Source organism: Helianthus annuus, chromosome 2 (assembly GCF_002127325.2).
Source record: "Helianthus annuus cultivar XRQ/B chromosome 2, HanXRQr2.0-SUNRISE, whole genome shotgun sequence".
Taxonomy (NCBI): domain Eukaryota; kingdom Viridiplantae; phylum Streptophyta; class Magnoliopsida; order Asterales; family Asteraceae; genus Helianthus; species Helianthus annuus.
In genome coordinates this window covers 90474417-90496045 of record NC_035434.2, presented here as the reverse complement: position 1 = coordinate 90496045, position 21629 = coordinate 90474417, and the positions used below count along the sequence as shown (strand labels likewise).

The 21629-nt window shown below is 34.5% G+C and overlaps 1 protein-coding gene and 1 non-coding gene across 2 annotated transcripts; both read right to left on the bottom strand.

Annotated features, from left to right (window-relative positions):
* Positions 1-9314: 9314 nt before the first annotated feature.
* Positions 9315-9908, bottom strand: LOC110894127 (NEP1-interacting protein 1). Its single transcript, XM_022141314.1, has one exon. The coding sequence runs from the start codon at positions 9906-9908 to the stop codon at positions 9315-9317; it is 594 nt and encodes a 197-aa protein (XP_021997006.1).
* Positions 9909-16955: 7047 nt separating this feature from the next.
* LOC118489890 lies at positions 16956-17062 on the bottom strand. The gene has a single exon (XR_004887903.1). It is a non-coding gene; the product is annotated as a small nucleolar RNA R71 (small nucleolar RNA).
* Between the last annotated feature and the right edge of the window lie 4567 nt (positions 17063-21629).

The following is a 21629-nucleotide window of genomic DNA, read 5'->3' as shown; positions in this document are numbered from 1 at the left end:
CTTGACTGAAAGATGTAACAGGGATGCACAGTGCACTTTTCAGCTGTTTCCCACTTTTGCATTAAATGCATGCACTTCTTTTATTTATTCATTTTTTCATTTTCAATTTCTCTTTTTAAGAGATAGAATCTCAGTCACCATATATCATAAGAAACCCACGATAACATAAAAACACACAGACGTTGTAAAAATCTAGAGATGGTTAGAGAGGGAAATATTAGAGAGAGAAGATCAGAGAGAGAGAGATGCTATGAAGATCGGAAAGAGAGAGAGAGGCAGTGAAGATTGGTTCAAGTGGCGGAGTTCAAGCTGGTTCGAGTGGTGAAGGTGACGGTGGTTCCTCCTGCCGAAAACCCACTTAGTGGCTACTTGGCGGTGGTGCTTTACGGTGGTTCGCCGGAAAACCATGTCATGCCTCGTTCGACCGCAAAGTATGTCTACAAGGTTATCCGACAACATCTTTAAGAAGATCTCAACCAGGTTCGGGCAGTAGCTTTCCATCTTTCAGCTCTGAGAATTCTCGTTTCCATTTTTCAGATATGAGATTTCTCATTTCCACCTTTAAATCTGAGATTTCCTGTTTCCATTTTTCGGATCTGAGATTTCCCGTTTCCATTTTTTAGTTGTCTTATATGTATTTGTTTAAAATTTTAGTTTTGTATCATTTTTTCTTGGTTGATTTATTTTTGGTGTTTTTATGGTGGATTGAAATGGCATAAGAAGAAAAGTACATTAACTTGCTTTTGATTACCTGGGTGTTAATGGATAAAAACATACTTTGATTTTGATTATTTGAAGTTATGAACCTGCAAGATCTAGTATTTTTATGTAACACTACGTATCCGGGTCTTAGAAATCTAACAATTGAAGCAAAAAATGGTTGTCACATTTTGTGTGTTACAAAAATAATTGTAAAGTGCGTTGTTACAATTTTTCATATTATTGTAAAAATAGAGTGTGTTTGTTACATTTTTTGTGTTGCGACGGAAATAAAGTGCATTGTTACATGTTATCAGATTTTTTTATAAAATTTAAGTGCCTGTTACAGAAATAAAATATGTTGTTGCATTTTTTGTGTTACATAAATAAATTGTACCTAATCATGTAAAAAATGTATGTAACATTTATGTAACATAAATGATATAGTTAACATTTTTTCATATTATTGTAAAAATAGAGTGCGTTGTTACATTTTTTTGTGTTGTTACGAAAATAAAGTTCATTGTTACATATTTTCAGATTTTTTATGAAATTTAAGTGTCTGTTACAGAAATAAAATACGTTGTTAGATTTTTTAGGTTACATAAATAAATTATACCTAATCATGTAAAAATATGTAAAAAAATATGTTACAATTATGTAACACAGATGATATAGTTAACATTTTTTCATATTATTGTAAAAATAGAGTGTATTGTTATTTTTTTTTTGTGTTTGTTACAGAAATAAAGTGTATTGTTACATGTTATCAGATTTTTTATGAAATTTAATTGGCTAATACAGAAATAAAATACATTAAGTTTAAAAATGTATGTTACATTTATAAATTTTGTGTTACAGAAAGTAAATTGTATCTAGTTATGTAAAAAGATGAAAGAGAATATAGAAAATGAAAAAAAATAGTACACATGTTTCTTTTTTAATCGGTGTCAGTGCTTTGAAAACAAAAATTGTCATCCACATATTTCCCATGATTGTACTTTTTAATATTATTTTAGTAAAAGTGTTATCATTTTTTACAGATTGATTACAACCATCAATAGCAATTAATCAATGATAAATATAGGGTTTTCTGAGTTTCTTTAACTCAAGAAGGTTTTCAATTTATCCTTGTCATATATATATATATATATGTGTGTGTGTGTGTGTGTGTGTGCGTGTGTGTGTGTCTATGTATATATACACATGTGTATGTATATATATACATAGGGTAAGGTTCATTAGAAAACCACGTTTATTGTGAGAACCATGAGAAACAATGTAAACACCCAAAAAACCTTAAAAAATGTAAAAAAACCTAACCACCCACCCAAAAAAAAAACCTAAAAAAAACCTAACCCCCCCCTCCCCCCCCCCCCAAAAAAAAAAAAACACCTAAACCCCCCCCCCCACCCACCCCCAACCCCCACCCAAGCTAAAATGATAAAAACTAAACCCTCAAAAAAACTAAAAAAAATCTAAAAAACACAAAAAAAAATTGTTTTTTAATATTTTTTAGCTAAAAATCGCTACTTTTAGTAGCAAAAAAAATACTTTTTTTTAAAAAACATTTAATTGTTTTTTGATAACGAAAATTAGCGATGCTTGCAACTTGTGGTGCTCAAAACTACACACACGACATTTTTTTTAATTTTTTTTTTTTTACAAATGTGTTTATAATACACGCATCTACGTTTATGAAAAAAATTTTGGTCCAACTCGCTCCGGATTAAAAAGATCTCATGGTTCTTACAACTAAAGGTGGTTTTCATTTTAGCGGTCCCCTATATATATATATATTATATAGGGGAAGGTTCATTGGGGAACACTAAAAAAGTGGGGAACAGCGGAGAACCGGCTCAAACGAACTCCGATTTGACTCATTCCAGCGGCGTTGGAACCGGCTCGTCGGACTCTAACTAAGATCTCTCAACCCTAAACCCTAAATCCTAACTCCTAAACTCTAAACCCTAAAGCTAAAAAATAAGGCTAAAACCTAAGTTAAATCGTAAAATTTAAACTATAAACCCTAAAAGCTAAACCCTAAAGGCTAAACCTAAAGCTAAACCCTATAGCTAAACCCTAAAGCTAAACCATAAACCCTAAAGCTAAACTCTAAACCCTAAAGCTAAACCCTAAAGCTAAACCCTAAAGCTAAACCCTAAGGCTAAACCCTAAAGCTAAACCCTAAAAGCCAAACCCTAATATATTTAGGGTTTAGGGGTTATGATTTAGGGTTTAGGGTTAAGAGATCCTAGTTAGGGTTCAACGAGACGGTTCCTACGCCGCTGGAATGAGTCCAATCGGAGTTCGTTTTAGGGTTAAAAGATCCTAGTTAGGGTTCGACGAGACGGTTCCAACGCCGCTGGAATGAGTCCAATCGAAGTTCGTTTGAGTCGGTTCCCCACTGTTCCCCACTTTTTTGTGTTCCCCAATGAACCTCACACTATATATATATATATATAGGGAGGGGCTCATGCGAGAACTCCATTTATTGCGAGAACCGCGAGAACCAATGTGAATACAACCTACAATAGCTAAAAAAACCTAACCCCCACCCCCCCTCCAAAAACCTAAACCCCCCCCCCCTCCCCAACCTAAATGCTAAAAACTAAAACCCCCAAAAAACCTAACCCCCCTACCCCCCAAAAAAAAAAAAAAAAAAAAACCTAAACCCCCCCCCCCACCCCCCAAAAACCTAACCCCCCCCCCCCAAGCTAAAATGCTAAAAACTAAACCCCCAAAAAACCTAAAAAAATCTAAAAAAAAAATCTAAAAAAATCAAAAAAAAAATCTAAAATTTTTTTTTAATATTTTTTATGCTCAAATCGCTACTTTTAGTGGAAAAGTAGCGATTTTTTAATTTTTAATTTTTTTTTTGTTTCGAAAAGTAGCGATTTTTATATAAAAAAATATTAAAAAAAAATTGTATGATTTTTAGCTATTTTTAGGCATTTTTGGTTGTGTTCACATTGGTTCTCGCGGTTCTCGCAATAAGAGGTGGTTCTCGCATGATCTTCTCACTATATATATATATGGTAGGGATCGAAAGAGAAGTCCACCCTATTTGAGAAACTTGAGAAACAATCTGGACCACACATTTTCCCTAAGCAAAAAATGCAAAAAAAGGTGACAAAAATGCAAATTTTTTTTTTTTTTTGGAAAAATCGCAACTTTTTCTTTAAGGATTAAATTTTTTATTTTTTTTTTTTAATTGGGATTTATACACATGTGTATATTGTTAATCTTTTAACCATACATATATGTATATTGTCAATTATACATATATGCATATACGTGTTTAAAATTGAAAAAATATGTGTTATAAATCCTAAACCTTATACCATAAACACTAAAGCTAAACCTTAATGCTAAACCCTAAACCCTAAAGCTAAACCCTAATTCTAAACTCTAATGCTAAACCCTAAATCTAAACCCTAAATCTAAACCTTAAAGCTAAACCCTAATGCAAAACCCTAAAGCTAAAACTAAACCCTAAAGCTAAACCCTTAATGCTAAACCCTAATGCAAACCCTAAAGATAAAGCTAAACCCAAAAGTTAAAGCTAAACCCTAATGCTAAACCCCCTAAATACTATTACTAAACCCTAATGCTAAACCCTAAAGCTAAACCCTAAACCCTAATGCTAAACACTAAATATTAATGCTAAACCCTAAATAACACTTATTTTTCAATTTTAAACATGTATATACATATATATGTATAATTGACAATATACATATATATATATATATATAGTTAAAAGATTAACAATATACACATGTATATAAATCCAAAAAAAATTTATTAAAAAAAATAAATAAAAAATTAAATCCTTAAAGAAAAAGCTGCGATTTTTCCAAAAAAAAAAATTGCATTTTTTTTTACATTTTTTTTTTTTGCATTTTTTTGCTTAGGGAAAATGTGTGGTCCAGAATGCTTCTCAAGTTTCTCAAATAGCCTACTACTTCTCACATGATCCTTATCATATATATATATATATATATATATATATATATATATATATATATATATATATATATATATATATATATATATGGGAGGGTTATCTTGAGAACGCTAAATATTGCGAGAACCGTGAGAACGAATGAAAAAATCAATCAAAACCAATTTTTTTTATACAAACCTCATTGTAATTAAGATACAACATCAAAACAAGAATTTATAACATCAAATAATTCATTTCTCATTTCAAAATCCTTCTTTTTAGATTTTTTACACATGTGTAAATATAGCAGATTTACACATGTGTAAATGGCAAACTTACACATATGTAAATTTTCTTTATTTATGAATTCACGTAAATTTAAACGTGTAAATTGAATTTCTAACATTGTATTCGAATAATAATGATAAGTGTAGAAAAAAATTTTGAATTTGAATTGTTTTTGACCAAGTTCTCATGGTTTTTTCATTTGTTCTCACGGTTCTCACAAATATTTAGCGTTCTCATTTAAACCCTCCCCTATATATATGTATATATATATATATATATATATAGGATTAGGTTCAAACGTGAACAAAATCCCAAGAGTGAACTGCGTGAACTGATCTGAGCCCTTGATTTTTAAGATCTTGAGATTAAAGTGAGTGGCATGATGGTAATTATTTGGTTAATTTTTCCATTTAATTAAATACAAAAAGGGTATATGTGTAATTTCAATCTTAAATTGATTGCATAATTCTCTCACAAATCAAGTAATCAATTATCCTCTTAAATTGATTGCATAAATCTCTCACAAATCAAGTCAAAGATTAGGAAACATGTAACTTAATTAAATTATTAAAATAATTATTTGTTTAAATGCGATGTACACATGTGTATTTTGATTTGGCCCTCTTTTTAATGCGATGTACACATGTGTATATCGTCTGTTTTTGTGGTATCTCGGAATTTTTTTTTGTATTGAATGTTGATGTACACTTGTGAATTGTTGTACACATATGTACGATGTTGAGTACATATGTGTACTGTTCTATTTATATCCAAATACACATGTGTATACCGTTGAAATATGAAGGTTACATGGATCTTAAAAATCAAAATTTGAATTCTAGTGATGAAATCTGAAATAAAAATTAAAATTGAAATCTGGTGATTTGTTGTTTGTTTTGATAATTATCTTATTAATAAATAAACATAATGTGGATAATGAATTTAAATTAGGAAAGATGTAACTTAAATAATTATTAAAATAATTATTTAAATCTAATTTTTTATGTACTTACAATTATACCCTTAACAACTAAAAAGGAAATCAAGGGTCCATATCTGTTCACGCAGTTCACTCTTAGCAGGTTGTTCACGCTGGAACCCTACCCTATATATATATATATATATATATATATATATATATATATATTGCAAGCATTATGTTAATTAGACGTATGCTATCTGTAAGCAACAATTTGTAAATATTAACTTTTACTACTTTTACTTAGATATATTTTACTTTCTTACATTTTTTCAATATTTTAATATTAGATCAGTTTTACGAAAAAGTAAAACTATAAATTAAAATTTGTTTATGTAATTATTAACCAACGGGGGAGATGAGAAGTTTTGCTTCTTTTGAGGTGTTAGGTTCAAGTCTACGCAAGGGGGGTTTTAATAATAACTTTGTGATACTAACATATAACCATTATTGCAAAAATCGGCCGAGGCGCTAGTCAGTGGCACTACTAGAAAATTGGGTTTTTGCGACCGCATTTCTAGTCGCAAAACAGTCACAATTGCCCTATTGCGACCATTTTGCAATCGAAAATGCGGTTGGAAAAACACACGTCGCAATTGCCCTGTTGCAACCATTTTGCGACTGCAACTACATTTTTACGACCATATTATGCGACCACTAAAATGGTCACAAATATTGTGACCGCTTCTAGCTTCGATTTTGTTGCGACCGTCTTGCAACCGCTTGCCTTTTACAAACTTGCGACGTTTTTGCAACTGTTCTGCTACCAAAAAAGTTTTTTTTTTTTTTTTGTTTCAGCTAATTTTTATTTTAAACCTGCTAATAGTTTATATTTATAAAATTCAAGCATGTATCGAAATTTGAAAATTATATATAACAATTAAAATTACAAATTATAATGTCAAATACCCGAGTTATTCTAACGAAATAACTATTCAAAATATAGTATTTATATTCTAACTCGATCAGACGTTTTGAGACATTCTTCAAAGTTTGTCATCCAATTAAGTTGTAGCATCCGGATTCTTTGCTGGAGTCGCCGTCAATGATTGTGAAATTTCCAAAGCCCGTGTCCTAGTACCGTTGCAGAGTATATCCCGTGTGTTATGATGGGTGCTAGAATGTTATTTGCCTTGAAACGGTTGCAATTTTTATGCTCCAACTGCTATGCATAATTTAATTTTGATTATTTATTTTAATGAAATTTTTAGACCGATTTGCCACTGAAACAAGGCGGTTGCAAAAATTTGTGACCGTTTTGAGACCAAAAACGGGTTGTTCGTAAACTTTTGCCACCATTTTAATTTCGGTCGCAAATTGGTGGCTAATCTTGCGATCGTTTATTTCGGTCACAAACTTTAGTCGCATTTGCCCAGTTTTCTAGTAGTGTGGGTTACTGCCAAAATTTAAGCTAGTCGGTCAAAAAAAAATCGGTTATGGTCAAAATCGGTCAAAGTCGGACAAAAGAGGTAAAAATCGGTCAAAATCGGACTAATCGGGCCCATGTTTTTTCACCCAAAAAACCCAATTTTTGAAATATGGCCCATGGTTTAAAGCCCAAATTTTAGTTATAAACCTATTTTAACATTTAATTTTAGGTATTTTAACATTTAACCCCCTCTATCTTTCACTAGTTTACGTATGGTTCCTAAACTTTTAAATTTATTAATAATAAGTATAAAGTTATCTCCTAAACTTGTAAATTTATTAATAAAAAGTATAAAGTTGTCGATATATATATATATAGGGTAGGGGTGTGCATAATTGGTTTCGAATTCGAAAAATTCGAAATTCGTTTAAATTCGATTATCAAGAATTCGTTTCGATTATAAGAATTCGAATTCGATTCAATTCGATTCAATTCGAATCAAGTAAATCGAATACGAATCGAATACGAATTTATGATTTCAAATTCGATTCGATTCGAAATTCGAATAAAAATTATACATTTTTATTTATTATTTTTATATATAATACATATATAACTTTTATTAGGCAATACTACAAATTATTTTCAAATTTTTTCAAAGTATTAAAATTACCCATTACCAAACCCACTACATGACCCATAACTAAAATCTAAGTAACAAATCTATCAATAGATTTCTAACCCTAAAATATTAACTTGTAATGCGGAGTGATTATTCCCGACTTCTCGTTTTGATTTTAGACTTGTGGTACTTTATTTTGAACTTTTTAATGTGATATCATGTGCTTTATAGCTGCTTTAAAATTTATGTTTCATTTTGAAAGTTTTTTATATGTTTTTAAAGAATCTGAATTAAATCGAATTTATTCGAATCCGATTCGAATTTGAATTTTTAATCGAATATGAATTGGGTTTTTTATTCGAATACGAATTCGAATCGAATTCGGTAGGTTTTAATCGAATTCGAATCGAATACGAATTCAAGGAAAAATAAAAATTATTCGAACAATTCGATTCGAATAATTCGAAAATTCGATATTCGATTCGATGAACACCCCTAATATAGGGGGAGGTTCATTTGAGAAGAAAATTAAATTAAGAAGAAAAAGAACAAAGAGCACAATTGTAAAACATTAAAAAGTTCTTCTCTCATCTCATTTATTATTATCTTTGACTAATTAATTAGTCATAAAGACTATGATCCTACACACTAAAAATTTTTCCTAGACACATCAAAATTTATGCTACACGTTTTTGAAATTTATCCTACACAACTCGTAATTCATCATACACACCTCATAATTTATCCTCCACTTTAAATTAATTTTTTTCTTCTTTGAAAAAATATATTTTTTTTAAAATAAGTTACAAATATAATTTAGTTAGCTATTAAAAAAGAAGACTAACAATTAATGATCAATCTAAGTTTACCAATATACCCTTACACTAATATTAAATACAAAAATTAAATGAACTAAAATGAATCATTCTTATTGGTTGAAGTTTGTTCTTTTTTATTCTTACAAAAAATTTTCTTCTCATTTGAACCCTCCACTATATATATATATATATATATATATATATATATATATATATATATATATATATATATATATATATTTGTAAAATTATACTTAAAAAGTCCAATCCCGATTAATCCCTAGGAGGTATCTCACCGCCCGACTAGCGCCTAGCGCCTTCTACAACATTGCATATAACTACTAACCCGGTTAGCGATATACTAACCGTAATTTGTTCAAAAAAATTAAATAAATAAATAAAAATAAGTTATAATAAAAGAAATATTTTAACAATGAAATAAAATTTCTTTAAATTTGTTTGCAAGTTTAATTGTATAACTCTAGCATAATATATTATTTTATTAATGGAAAATTGCAGATCCCCAAATAGATTAATAGACAGCAAACCCTAGAATTTCTCATGAACATAAGCATAAAATCCTAGGCTAATCAACCCAAAAGAAGCCTGCAATTGGGACAAGACCGATTGTCTTTTAACCATTCGTTAATACATTTTTCATGAAAAACATGCCAGCTGCAGGAAACCCTACCCACCATGGATCCCTCCACCATGTCTTCCAAGCAGACGCTGCATACATTCCCTTCCTCCTGCACCTCTTCCATCCTCATCATTGGAGTCGGTCTCATAACCGGTATCACTCTGCCAGTCAAAACCACAAATCCCTCAACTGGGAGCACCATTCGTTCTTCTTCCTGCGCCTCAAACGTCGTCAACATCTCAGATCCGAACTGTATCAGACTCAAAAACGTCCGAGTCACAGAATCTTGAGGCATACCTACCTCTCCCATGAATACCAAAGCTGGAACCCATGCCGTTGCGTTCGGTCGTGTGCCCCCCTCGTAGTAGCATGGAGCAAACAACTCCAACACATGTCTTCTAGGATGAAAATACGACTGACGGTAGTGAAACATCACCACCAACTTCAAGTAAAACTGGGGGCCGGAGTTGGGTTGGAAAGTCTCCTCCGGTACAATTGCCTCATTGGCCTCCCGAATTACGGACTGGACATGGTATTGTACCATTTTTATGCAAAATTAAGAAATCATGTGAGAGTAGAGATGACATCTTATAGGCGGTGTATCAAATTATCGTAATATCATTTGCAATATAACGATATTTATTAGTTGTTTGGTTATCATTTCTTTATTTTTTTACTGGTAAAACATATGTGAGAATGTATTTAATACTAGTTTCATTTTGTGGCGGAATCTTCACTTTTTAGTATTGATTGGGTGGTTGGTTATCTTCTCTTATCAAATAGCAATAGGGGTCAAGTTGTGTTTTCTTAAAAAAATCACATTTTACGTACAACAAGTTAGAAAATATTTTATGACGGGCTAAGTGAACCCTCTTAACCCTTGGTTGGGCCGTTACTTTACAAAATAATTGTGTTATATTAAGATGAGAAAACAATGTTTTACATGGTTAAAGAGATTGTATCTAGAAAAAAAGATTATATGTAAGCCGTATGCTTGAGATAGTAATAGATTTCGGTTAGCAGAAATGGAGTCGAGTTCTATTAAGTTAACTGAATGTAACGCCATTTCTAATAATATGCCTTAAGGTGTAATGTAATTATTATGCATACGATGAGTTCTCTAAAACTGTTAGTGAATATATATATATATATATATATATATATATATATATATATATATATATATATATATATATATATATATATATATATATATATATATATATATATATATATATATATATATATATCTTTTTATTTGGTAATCTACTTTGGTATATATTCTACTAAGTACCCCTTTCAGTTTCTTACTAACATGTGGTATCCTAATTAAGTAAGGAAAATTTGCATAGTGCGAATCAAATGATGGATGATAGTTTTCATTAAAATACGGATTGTTTGGAGGTCAGTAATAAGACGTTCGAATGTTTAGCAGTCGAACACCAAAAAGGCATATCTTCATATATCAATTGGAATATGGATAGAATGAAACTACTAAATTGGGACGATACACACCCTTAAAGCGTTAAGGAAGACATTAACAGACATAATAAGACGTTTGAATGTTTAGCGGTCGAACACCAAAAAGGCATATATTCATATATCAATTGGAATATGGATAGAATGAAACTACTAATTTGGGACGATACACACCCTTAAAGCGTTTAGGAAGACGTTAACAGACATAATAAGATTCCAGTATCATGAAAGCTATGAACATAGGTTGCACGCTGGAAGTATAGTTCGGAGAATATAGGTGTTAACCACCATAGGTCCATCCTGATTTCCAAAACCGATAATTCTTGTGGAATACCTTCAGCAGCACGTTTCTAAATGTGAGGTAAATTCGTTTTTATAATATATCCAATTGTGTCAGCTATGTTGTTTGAAATCATTTCTTTTGAAAACCTCTAGAGATCTAGTAACGAACACCCGTATGACACTTTTAGAGTTAAAGTATTCTAAAATCAAATATTTGTTTTGCAGCTTCTTTATGGGAAAAATTACAAAACTAGCAGTTGACCAGAATTTTTTTCAAAAATGTCAACCTCATGCGTCGGTGGAGAGGCGCATCCGCCTTGTGATGCGTTTGTGCGTATGGAAGTAACACGTGTCCATTTCGTAGGAAGATGCGGTGGCAGGCGCATCGATGCCTAAAAGGTAGATGATGCGTCCGGCTGCCGGCGCTTGGTCTTGGCTTGGAGGCGCCTCGAGACTTGTGGCTTTGGTGGCTCCGCATACGCACGGTGGCTTGATTACACATCATCATGTATGTTTTTTTAATATTCGATGAAATTCAAAATAAATTTCTAAAACCTATAATTAAATAAGCAACGAGGATTTAATGTTTTGAACAGAAATAGATGTTCTCGTACAGCATGAGCTCATGAAAAAATAGACGTTTTCTTTTTCAATATGAATGAAAAAACCGTTTGTTTTATTTCCACATGACGTTTTTCTTAGCTTTAAAATTGCAAGTACCGATTTTCTCTCTAGGTGGTTTGGATCAAGTTCCTGAGTTCCTCCAAGTGAACATGTCTTAATCCAAGAAAGAGTCATTTATTTAAGAATCTTGGAGATGATAACGTGTAAATGACTTTCCATTAATGGCTTTCCAGTTTGCAGCGATATATATAAACCACAAATCTAACACCCATATCCGTCAACAAATAAAATTTGAAGCAACCTTGATATTTGGGGAAATTTTTTTGAAACGCGTGTATAAAAATTTGAATGGTGAAAAAGGTATCCAGATTCTTGATACTGGGTCCCAATTGTTTTAAAAACTGATGAAAATTGTACGGTAAGTTAATGCATCGAAGGACTCAAGAGAAGTGTCTATGTGCCATATTGAAATTGTGTACAGTGAGTAAATGGCTTACGTCGAAGGACTCTTTGGATGCGTCGGCTAGAGGCATATGATGCGTCCACCGGTCAGAAGGCATGACCTTTCTATGCGTCGGCCAGACGTATATGATGCACCCACATGTCAGATGCCAGGACCTTTCGATGCATCGGCCCGACGCTTTAGATGCGTCCACATGTCAGAAGCCAGGCCTTTTGAATGTGTCGACCTGACGCTTTGGATGCGTCCAAATGTCAAAAGCCAGACCCTTTGAATGCATCGGCCTGACGCTTCGGATGCGTCGGCCTGGCGCAATAACATGCGTCTCACAAAACCCAAAAGAGACGCAAGCCGAGCAGCCTGACGCAAGATATTTACCATGCGCCTACATGTTAGCGTTGATGCGTCGGCCGACGCAACTCAACTGGTTCTCCTTGCCACGTGCCACATATCTGTTGACGAATGCATTAATCGGACAAGCCGACCCATCGTAGGGCGGATGCGCCTCTCCACAAACGCATGAGGTTGACAATTTTGAAAAAAAAATCCTGGTAAGCTGCTAGTTTGGTAATTTTCCTTTTTTACTGCATTCATTGTTTAGGTGTCATATTGATGGATAGATTATGGATTCGGTTGATCATATTTGTTGTGAGAATGTATGTTAATACTAGTTTCATTTTCAATAGAGTAGTGGCGGAACCTTATCTTTTTAGTATTAATTGGGTGGTTTTCTTCTCTTATCAAATAGAAATAGGGGTCAAGTTATGTTTTCTTAAGAAAATCAGATTTTACGTACAAGTTAGAAAATATTTTGTGACGGGGTTAGTGAACCCTCTTGACCCCTTGGTTGGGCCATTACTTTAAAAAACAATTGTGTTATATTAAGATGAGAAAACAATGTTTTACATGATTAAAAAGATTGTATCTAGAAAAAAAGATTATATGTAAGCTGTATGCTTGAGATAGTAATTGATTTCGGTTTGGAGAAATGGAGTCGAGTTCTATTAAGCTAACTATAATAACCAGTGGTGAAGCTTGAGATTTCTGACGCCGCCCCCCCCCCCTCCCGGCCCCTTCTAACCTGCGCCAAAGATCATAACCAAGGTTGTTTTACCAGAAATCAGGTTCGGTATCTTTCAATAAAGCTAACTTTGTAACACTATCTATATACATGGTTTTAGTTTCTCATAATAGAACTAGGTTGATTGTATATGATCAGGTTATGTATCTTTCAGTACTTCAATTCTTCGGTTATGTATGACGTTAAGGTCACATATAAATTCTTATAGTTTACTTAAGTGGCTTCACATATGGAAATTAGAAATTAGATGGTATTGTATGTGAATTAGTTTTTATTTCTTTAACTTTCTTTTATAGGATTTATCTTAATAGAAGTTACATATTTACTGAATCATATAGAAGCTAAGTACACGTAGGAGTGAAATAAAACTTTGGTGAGAGGCATCGTGAATGCGCGAAAAAGTGGAGTCAATTACACGGAATAAGGACATTTTTACTTCTGTCATCAAATTGTATCACTGAGGCCGAAACTAAGTGTTCCATGCTCAAGACATTCAGTGATGTATTAACTTAAAGTAACGCCATTTCTAATAATAAGCCTTAAGGTGTAATGTAGTTATTATGCATAGGATGAGTTCTCAACTTTTAGTGAATATACATCTTGTTATTTGGTAATCTACTTTGGTATATATTCTACTAAGTACTCCTTTTAGTTTCTTACCAACATGTGGTATCCTAATTAAGTAACGAAAATTTGCATAGTGCGAATCCAATGATGGATGATAGTTTTCAATAAAATACGATGTTCAAATAAGACGTTCGAATGTTTAGCGGTCGAACACCAAAAAAGGCATATATTCATATATCAATTGGAATATGGATAGAATGAAACTACTAAATTGGGACGATACACACCCTTAAAGCATTTAGGAAGACATTAACCGATATATAAGACGTTTGAATGCTTAGCGGTCGAACACCAAAAAGGCATATATTCATATATCAATTGGAATATGGATAGAATGAAACTACACTTTTGGGACGATACTGATGTGTGTAAAATGCAACATATAAATTACATCAAATGAAAATGCAACATATAAATTACATCAAATGAGGCATAAAACTAACCCTTGTTTAGTACTAATGTTGGAAAAAGTGTGTTTTTGTCTTCCTTTTGTCTTTTCAGGACCAAATGAGCTTAAACGAACAAAAGGAACAAATATGCAGCAAAAACTAACATAAATACAAAGAAAAGGGAATAAACGTGGCATGCCTGACCACTCGACAACATCTCCATAAGCAAAAACAAGAAACAAAAGGCTGACCACGGCCCGTGCCCACTGGACACGGGGGCGTGGTCAGGTGTCTGTAGAAATGGACAAAGCTGTGGAAGCTTTTACACCCACCACAGGGGGCGTGCCCAACTCAGCACGGGGCGTGGTCAACGCTAAGATTTGCAGAATCTTGCAAATCTTGATAGTACAGATACGCTTCTGTACACGGGGCCGTGCCCAGCGAACACGGGGCCGTGTGGAGCCTAATGCTGACAAATGTAATTAATGAAGGAAGAGAAAAGGGATGGCAACGGGGGTGGTTCCAGCGGACACGGGGCCGTGGCAGGGCTTCTGTTCAGGCTATAAATATGGGTGCTTGGCTCTTTTCAAAGGCATCCATTGGCAAACCACCTCTCTCCCACTTTGCCACCACTCCACCACCACTACAACACCCACATCTATCACCATTATCTATCATCCATCTTAGAGTGTGTGTAGTAGTCTCGGGATACAAGATTGATCGTAAGAGTTCTAGTCAATCAAAGGTCTTATTTGGCTAAGTCTCTTACATCACCTGGTGAAGACAATCATTTAATGTATTACTTTTGATTTTTAATCTTTTCGCACTTTTTATTTGGTTTTGTATTAATGACTTTAATAACTAGTTTCTTATGTTGAAGGTGAAACTTCTTTATCATTTGTCTGTGGTGTCTTGGCATTACTTTACTGTCTATATAAAGTAAAAGATTTTCACCATTCATATCTCTACGGTCTATATAGAGATATGTTGGCTACTTGGTCGAGGTTAAGGGAATGGTTTAGTAAGATTCTTGCCTTGTTCAGTGTATAGATCCTGCAAGGACCTAGGTCAAGCTTACTAGGACCTCCTTCAATACCCATAGATGGCGGGAATGCGAATGGCTTGATCCCCTCATATGTAAACTACTATTAATACATTAAACCGGCTACTTGGGATTGTATCCCTGCTGACTCAAACCACTTAGCCGAGGGTAACGTCACCTTCAAAAGAGGGGCCTACCACTTTTCGCATTAATAACTTAATTAATTATCTTTCAATATTCCAACCCTTTGGGATTGTATCCTTGCTGACTCAAACCACTGGGTTGAGGGCAACGTCACCTTCAAAAGAGGGGCCTACTACTATAACTAAGATAATCTCTTCAAAAGTGCAAAAGTGCGGAAATCATCAAAGGATACATTAAAGGCGAGTCTGATCATCTTGTCTATCTGTTTTATTTTTATTTTTATTTCAGCATTTTTAGTTTTTATTTTTCATGTATAAAATCTTTTCTCAAAAATTTTATTTTGATTAGACATTGAGGATAAACCGGTACTAAAAACTCTTGTGTCCTTGGACGACCTCTGTATCATACCAACGTTATACTACGCTCACGATGGGTGCACATGCCCATGTTTGTGTTTAGTGTTAGTAGAATATCGTGTTTTATAAATTTAAAACATGACTAATGTGTAAAATGGGCTTAAAATACTAACAAAAACATATCGCACTCAACTCGCATCAAGTTTTTGGCGCCGTTGCCGGGGATACAAGGATTTTAAGAAAGTTAGGAATCAACGGCCTAATCATTTTTCTTGTTTTTCAAATATTTTTTAGGGTTTTTTTTAGATTTTTCAGCCTCTGTAGACTTCAGCATGGGGCCGTGCCTGGTCGGACACGGGCCACGCCCAGCATCTTTACAGGCAGTTTTAGTTTTCTGAGTTACAGAAGGGTGGCTACGGGGCCGTGCCGGTGCAGCACGGGGCCGTGTTGGACCCCCCAGTAACTGGGATCCAGAAAACAATCACTGTAACTACAACCACGGGCCGTGGTCAGCGACCATGGGGTCATGGTGAGACTTCTAACCAACAATCTTTTTTTGTTTTTTATCACAGGACTTGGAACCCAGGCGCGTCACCTGAACTTTCTACGCAGTGCATGAGCTCCAGTTCCAATAAAGACATAAAAGAGCCTCTAAACGAACCCGAACGCTTTCTAAGAAAAAAACTTAAAGCTAAAATCCAAGAGAAAGTTTCGAGGGACCAACTTCCAATGGCGAATCAGCGTACCCTAATGGATTACCTACGGCTAACCGTAGGTAATCTCGGCGCCGCTGTCAATGCACCGAATGTCGATGCGAATAACTTCGAACTTCGGCCGCATTTGATACAAATGCTTCAAAATTCCGCAACCTTCCATGGCCTTGTGGACGAAGATCCCCATTTACATATTACCAACTTTTTGGAAATATATGATACTTTTCGAATCAATGGGGCATCAAATGACGCCATCCGCCTCTGGATGTTCCCATTTTCACTAAAAGACCGAGCCAAGGCTTGGCTTAACACCCTCCCAAGAGGTTCGGCAAACACTTGGGATGAACTAGCCCAAAAGATTCTATATAAGTATTTCCCTCCTTCTAAAACGACTAAATTAATGACTGAAATTAACACATACTCACAAGAGGATGAGGAATCCTTATATGAAACTTGGAAAAGGTTTAAGGAGCTATTAAGAAAATGACCTCATCATGGTCTTGCAGTTTTGCAACAAGTATCCACTTTCTATAATGCATTGTTGCCACACACGAGACAAACACTCGACTCTAGCTCCGGGGGACTTCTAGGTAATCGTCGCCCAAATGAAATTTATAATCAAATTGAGGAAATTGCTCAAACCAATTTTCAATGGCACACTCCGCGAGGCACAAAATCTATTGCCCCGGGTGCCTATAAGGTAGATGAAAGCACTTTTTTACATGCCCAAATCGAGGCCCTCTCTTCAAAAATCAAAAAGTTAAAAATGACAAAAATGGCCTCGGTTATGGCTTGCGAAGGGTGTGGTGGGCCACATGAAATTTGGAGTTGTATGAAAGAAATAATAATCAAACGGAAATGGAAAAATACATTGATAATAGACCTAGGCCGTCGGGTCCTCCAACGGGTACCTATAACTGTGACAACTGTGTTCTATAATCGTTGTACAATGTAAAAAAATGTTGATTATTAATAAAAAATGTGCTTTGGTGTTATTATATGTGTTTTGGTGTTATTATGTGTGTATTTGTGTTTGGTGATTTTTCAGTTTAATTCTATTCCAATTTCAAGCTTTAAATCGCTTTCTGGAAGGTTATACGCAAACTGGTGCGTAAACGCAGTCAGTATAACGCGACAAACACTCCGGAATAGTGACATAGGCTTATAATACCTTAATAACCTCTACATAACTTAGAAATAAATTTTGGATGATTTGGTGTGTTGAAATCAAGTTTGTTCGATCGCAGGGACTATTTGTGTCAAACTGCGAAACTATACCGATTTGTATAGTAACGAACATTCCGGAACTTGATCATAAGTTAAACATACCCTAAATATTCTTTACATAGCTTAGAAATAGGGTTTGAGGGGTTCGGTATGCTAAAACAAACTTTATTGATCAATAGGGACTAAAAGCGTCAAAAAGTGCACAAGTTTGCATTTACGCGCATATTTTACGTTCTGAATATATCCGGACATCCAAAAATTTATGTAAGCATTAAAATATTTTATTTTAGTGTTTGGCATAAGAAAATTCCATTCGTCGCTTGATTTGGATAGTTTTTGCGTTCGTTATGAATTCCGTCGTAATTAAGCGAATAACGCAACCGTACGACCAAACGAACCGACATCCGAGATATTTTTGAGCATGTTTTGAGTTCCCTATACTTTAACTTCATTTTAGAGCCTTGAAATGAGGTTAACGGGGCTTAAAAGTGCCAAAAATGGGTCGAAATGCATGTTTCTCAAGTTCAGGGACTAAACTGCAAATTCTGAATAGTCTGCCCAGGCGGGCCACGTGAGAGTATATGGTATCTTTACGCGGGCCGCTTGAGCTACCCAGTTCTGCAAAACTGTTCTCTGAAACAGCAGCTGGTATTCAGTGAATTTGGACATGTTTTTGATTAATCTATGGGCAAGTTTTGATGGTTTTCAAGTGCCCATGGTATCCAAATACCATGTGCCCACTTGTACGACTTGGATCAAGGCTCAATCTTCGAGAAACGATCCTAAGTGCTCTTGAAAATCTATAAATACCCACCTTCACTTCACTCCCGAAGCACACTTGATCTGATTTTAGCTCTCTAATTTGAAGTTTATGCTTCATACCTGAGAGTAAATCGGATCAAGAGCTTGCGGGGACCTTCTGTAAGTAATCTTTCGTTCTTTTCATTCGTTTTTATCGTTAAAGTCAAACTGCGTTTGACTTTCTGCTTTGACCAGTTTATGGTCAACGTGAAGTTCGTTTGAACTTCATAACGTAGCGTAATCACGATGGTTATAGTCCCTAGTGACTATACCTACTGATTACCACGTTATCTAGGCTCAGTGACGAGTCGTAATTTAGGCCAAAAAATGCGTATTCTCGCGTATTTTGTAACCAAACTACTCTAGGGTATCAAAACCGTTTGTTTTGATATCAAAACCTGTTTTCTAACTTAACTAAACATGTTCTAGCATGTTTACCTCGTTACTTTTTAGATTAGTGCTTATGTAGAGTCGTAAGTCAAGCGGACTAAACACCCGCTTAGACTTTCGACCACGACCCGTTTGGTCGATCATTAGGATCCGACCAAACATGTTTAGTGACCATAATTGCATAGGGAATAACCTTCTGAGGTTATACCTTATGGTCACTTAGGTTTAATTAGTCGCATGATAGGTAGTATATATGCCTTTGGTAAATGACCAAAATGCCCTTTTCATACATAATTGGTAAATAAGCATATGTAACCTAAACTTTTGTCACGTAACTGATTATGTAACATATTTTAACATATAGAGGCATATAATACTTGTCATAAGATTAGTTAGACGTCTCAAACACGCTTTTGCGCGCACGACACGTTAAAGTAGTGTAAGCTACCTTAATGGGCCACAATGGGTCGAAAGCACTTAGGTTAGGTTTCATTTTAGGATGTAGGCTTTGTTAAACCATATCGCATGAGTTCCAACACTCATTTGGTTTGCAAGACCTCATTCTATCCGATCGTTCGATTTAGGCGTCTATTGTTTGACTAGTGGTTCGATTACTAGGTGCTACTTGATTTCTTTGGTTTGCTTGATTTTGTTGAAGATTCTATTGATTGAGGATACTTTGCACTTCATGTGAGTACATAGTTCCCCTATTTTACTGTTTTCAATTGTTTTGGGGTGATTCATATGTATAAAATGATTTTCAAGGTTTAAACAATGGTTTTTCAAAAACAATTAAGATGGTTTATACAAAACTAATAACGATTTCAATATAGTGAACAAATCTTATTGGTTGTAGTTACATAACAAATGACATTCATTAGCATTGATCAAGCCGACCAGTATTAGGTTATGGTACCATAGGATCTGACAAATTCCGTTATTTTACTGCACCCATGGTTATGTGTGGGGGTTGTGGGTAACGACTGAACCTGATGTTTGTTAACTTTCCCTTTGGTGGTTTGTTAACTCGAGAAGCGAGAAACGAGGTGATCTAGTCACAAAGGTTTGAATGTTGTTAGCGAGACAACCATAAATAGTTTTTCATAAATTAAAACAAGGATGATTTAAACGATTTTAAACGAGTTAACAACTTTGAAACGATTTGAACAAGTTAAACGAATTGGATAAACGATTGGTTTTTGGTTAGTGTTTAGATAACGGGACGGGTGTAATGTGATGAAAGCATGGTGGATACGCCGCTGATACTTCCTATATATAGGTGTTTTCATCATCTTACATACCGTGGCGTTATTTAGTTCACTTGGGTAAACGATTTTGAAACGATGTCACACAACAATGTTCTCTTAAAGATATAAACCATACGAGTTTTTAACAAGTTTTTACAAGATGTTTTACAAGTTGGTTTACTAAAACAAATGTTTTTGGGTTAAGAAGCATGGCTACGAGATTTTACAAACTATAACCCACTTGATTTGAGTTGGTTAAATATGTTGCAATACACTTTTCAAAACAAGGTTTGTATTTTGACTCTTGTAGTCTAATAAAGTACTACAACATATAAACGAGCCATGACTCCGAGACTCTTATAAAACCTATGTACTTGCCAGCATTTCTTTGCTAACTCTGTTTTTACATATGTTTCAGGTGTTGTTGCTTGATGTGGTTTCTAGGTTGGATGCGTCACATAGGATCTGGACAAGGCCTTAGTGACATAATAACAATGATAGTCGATATTTAACTGGTTTGTTTTGTGTCAAGACAATGTAATGTTTAATATGTTCAATAAAACGAAACACTTTTTGTATCCATGGTTATGAAACAATTATTTTGTTGCAACACTCCCCGACGTTTCCGCCACGGTTTGTTTTCCTACGTGGTCGGGGTGTGACAGAAGAAGTTGGTATCAGAGGCAATGGTTATAGGGAATTAGGTTATTAGTAATACTTTGACCTAGACTATAACTTTTAGGACCCCCAACGCAAGTTTACTTGCGTTTAGAATTTAAAACAATACCGTCACCTATCCTTAGGTGATAACCACAATGAGAACACTAAGTTCGAATCCGCTTTGAAAACTAATCATCTGTTCTAGGATGATTGATTACTAGGTTTTGAACCCTCTGTTATATGGTTTTGAACCCTTTAAGTTTTCAAAATCTCATCAAAGTTTGGTTCTAAATAGTGTGAATACGTGCAAACTGGAAGGGTGAATGCCTGTACTATGAGTTTTCTGTCTAAGGCTAGAGTGTTCGTACAAATCCACATAATCAGACCAGTCACTCTTACCTGGGAACTCTTGGGGTACTTATAGGCGAGCATGTCTTTGCGATACATTATTTTTGACCTATTTACTTTGATTAGTCACTGCGTGTCGGTTGTTTGTTCGAGGTAACGAACAAAGGATCGCCTTCTTTGTGTTTTGTCGGTATTTTCAATACCTCTTTGCTTTTCAACCTCACTCGTTTCCTCTGTTTCCTTGTTAGACAATGCCTCCTCGACGTGAAGCACAATCTTTCACTATTTAAGAAATCGCAGCCCTGGTCTCTCAGCAAGTTTCTGCTGTGCTTCCCGGTGTTGTGACCCAAGTTCACGAGATATACAACAACAATAATAACAACAATAATGCACCG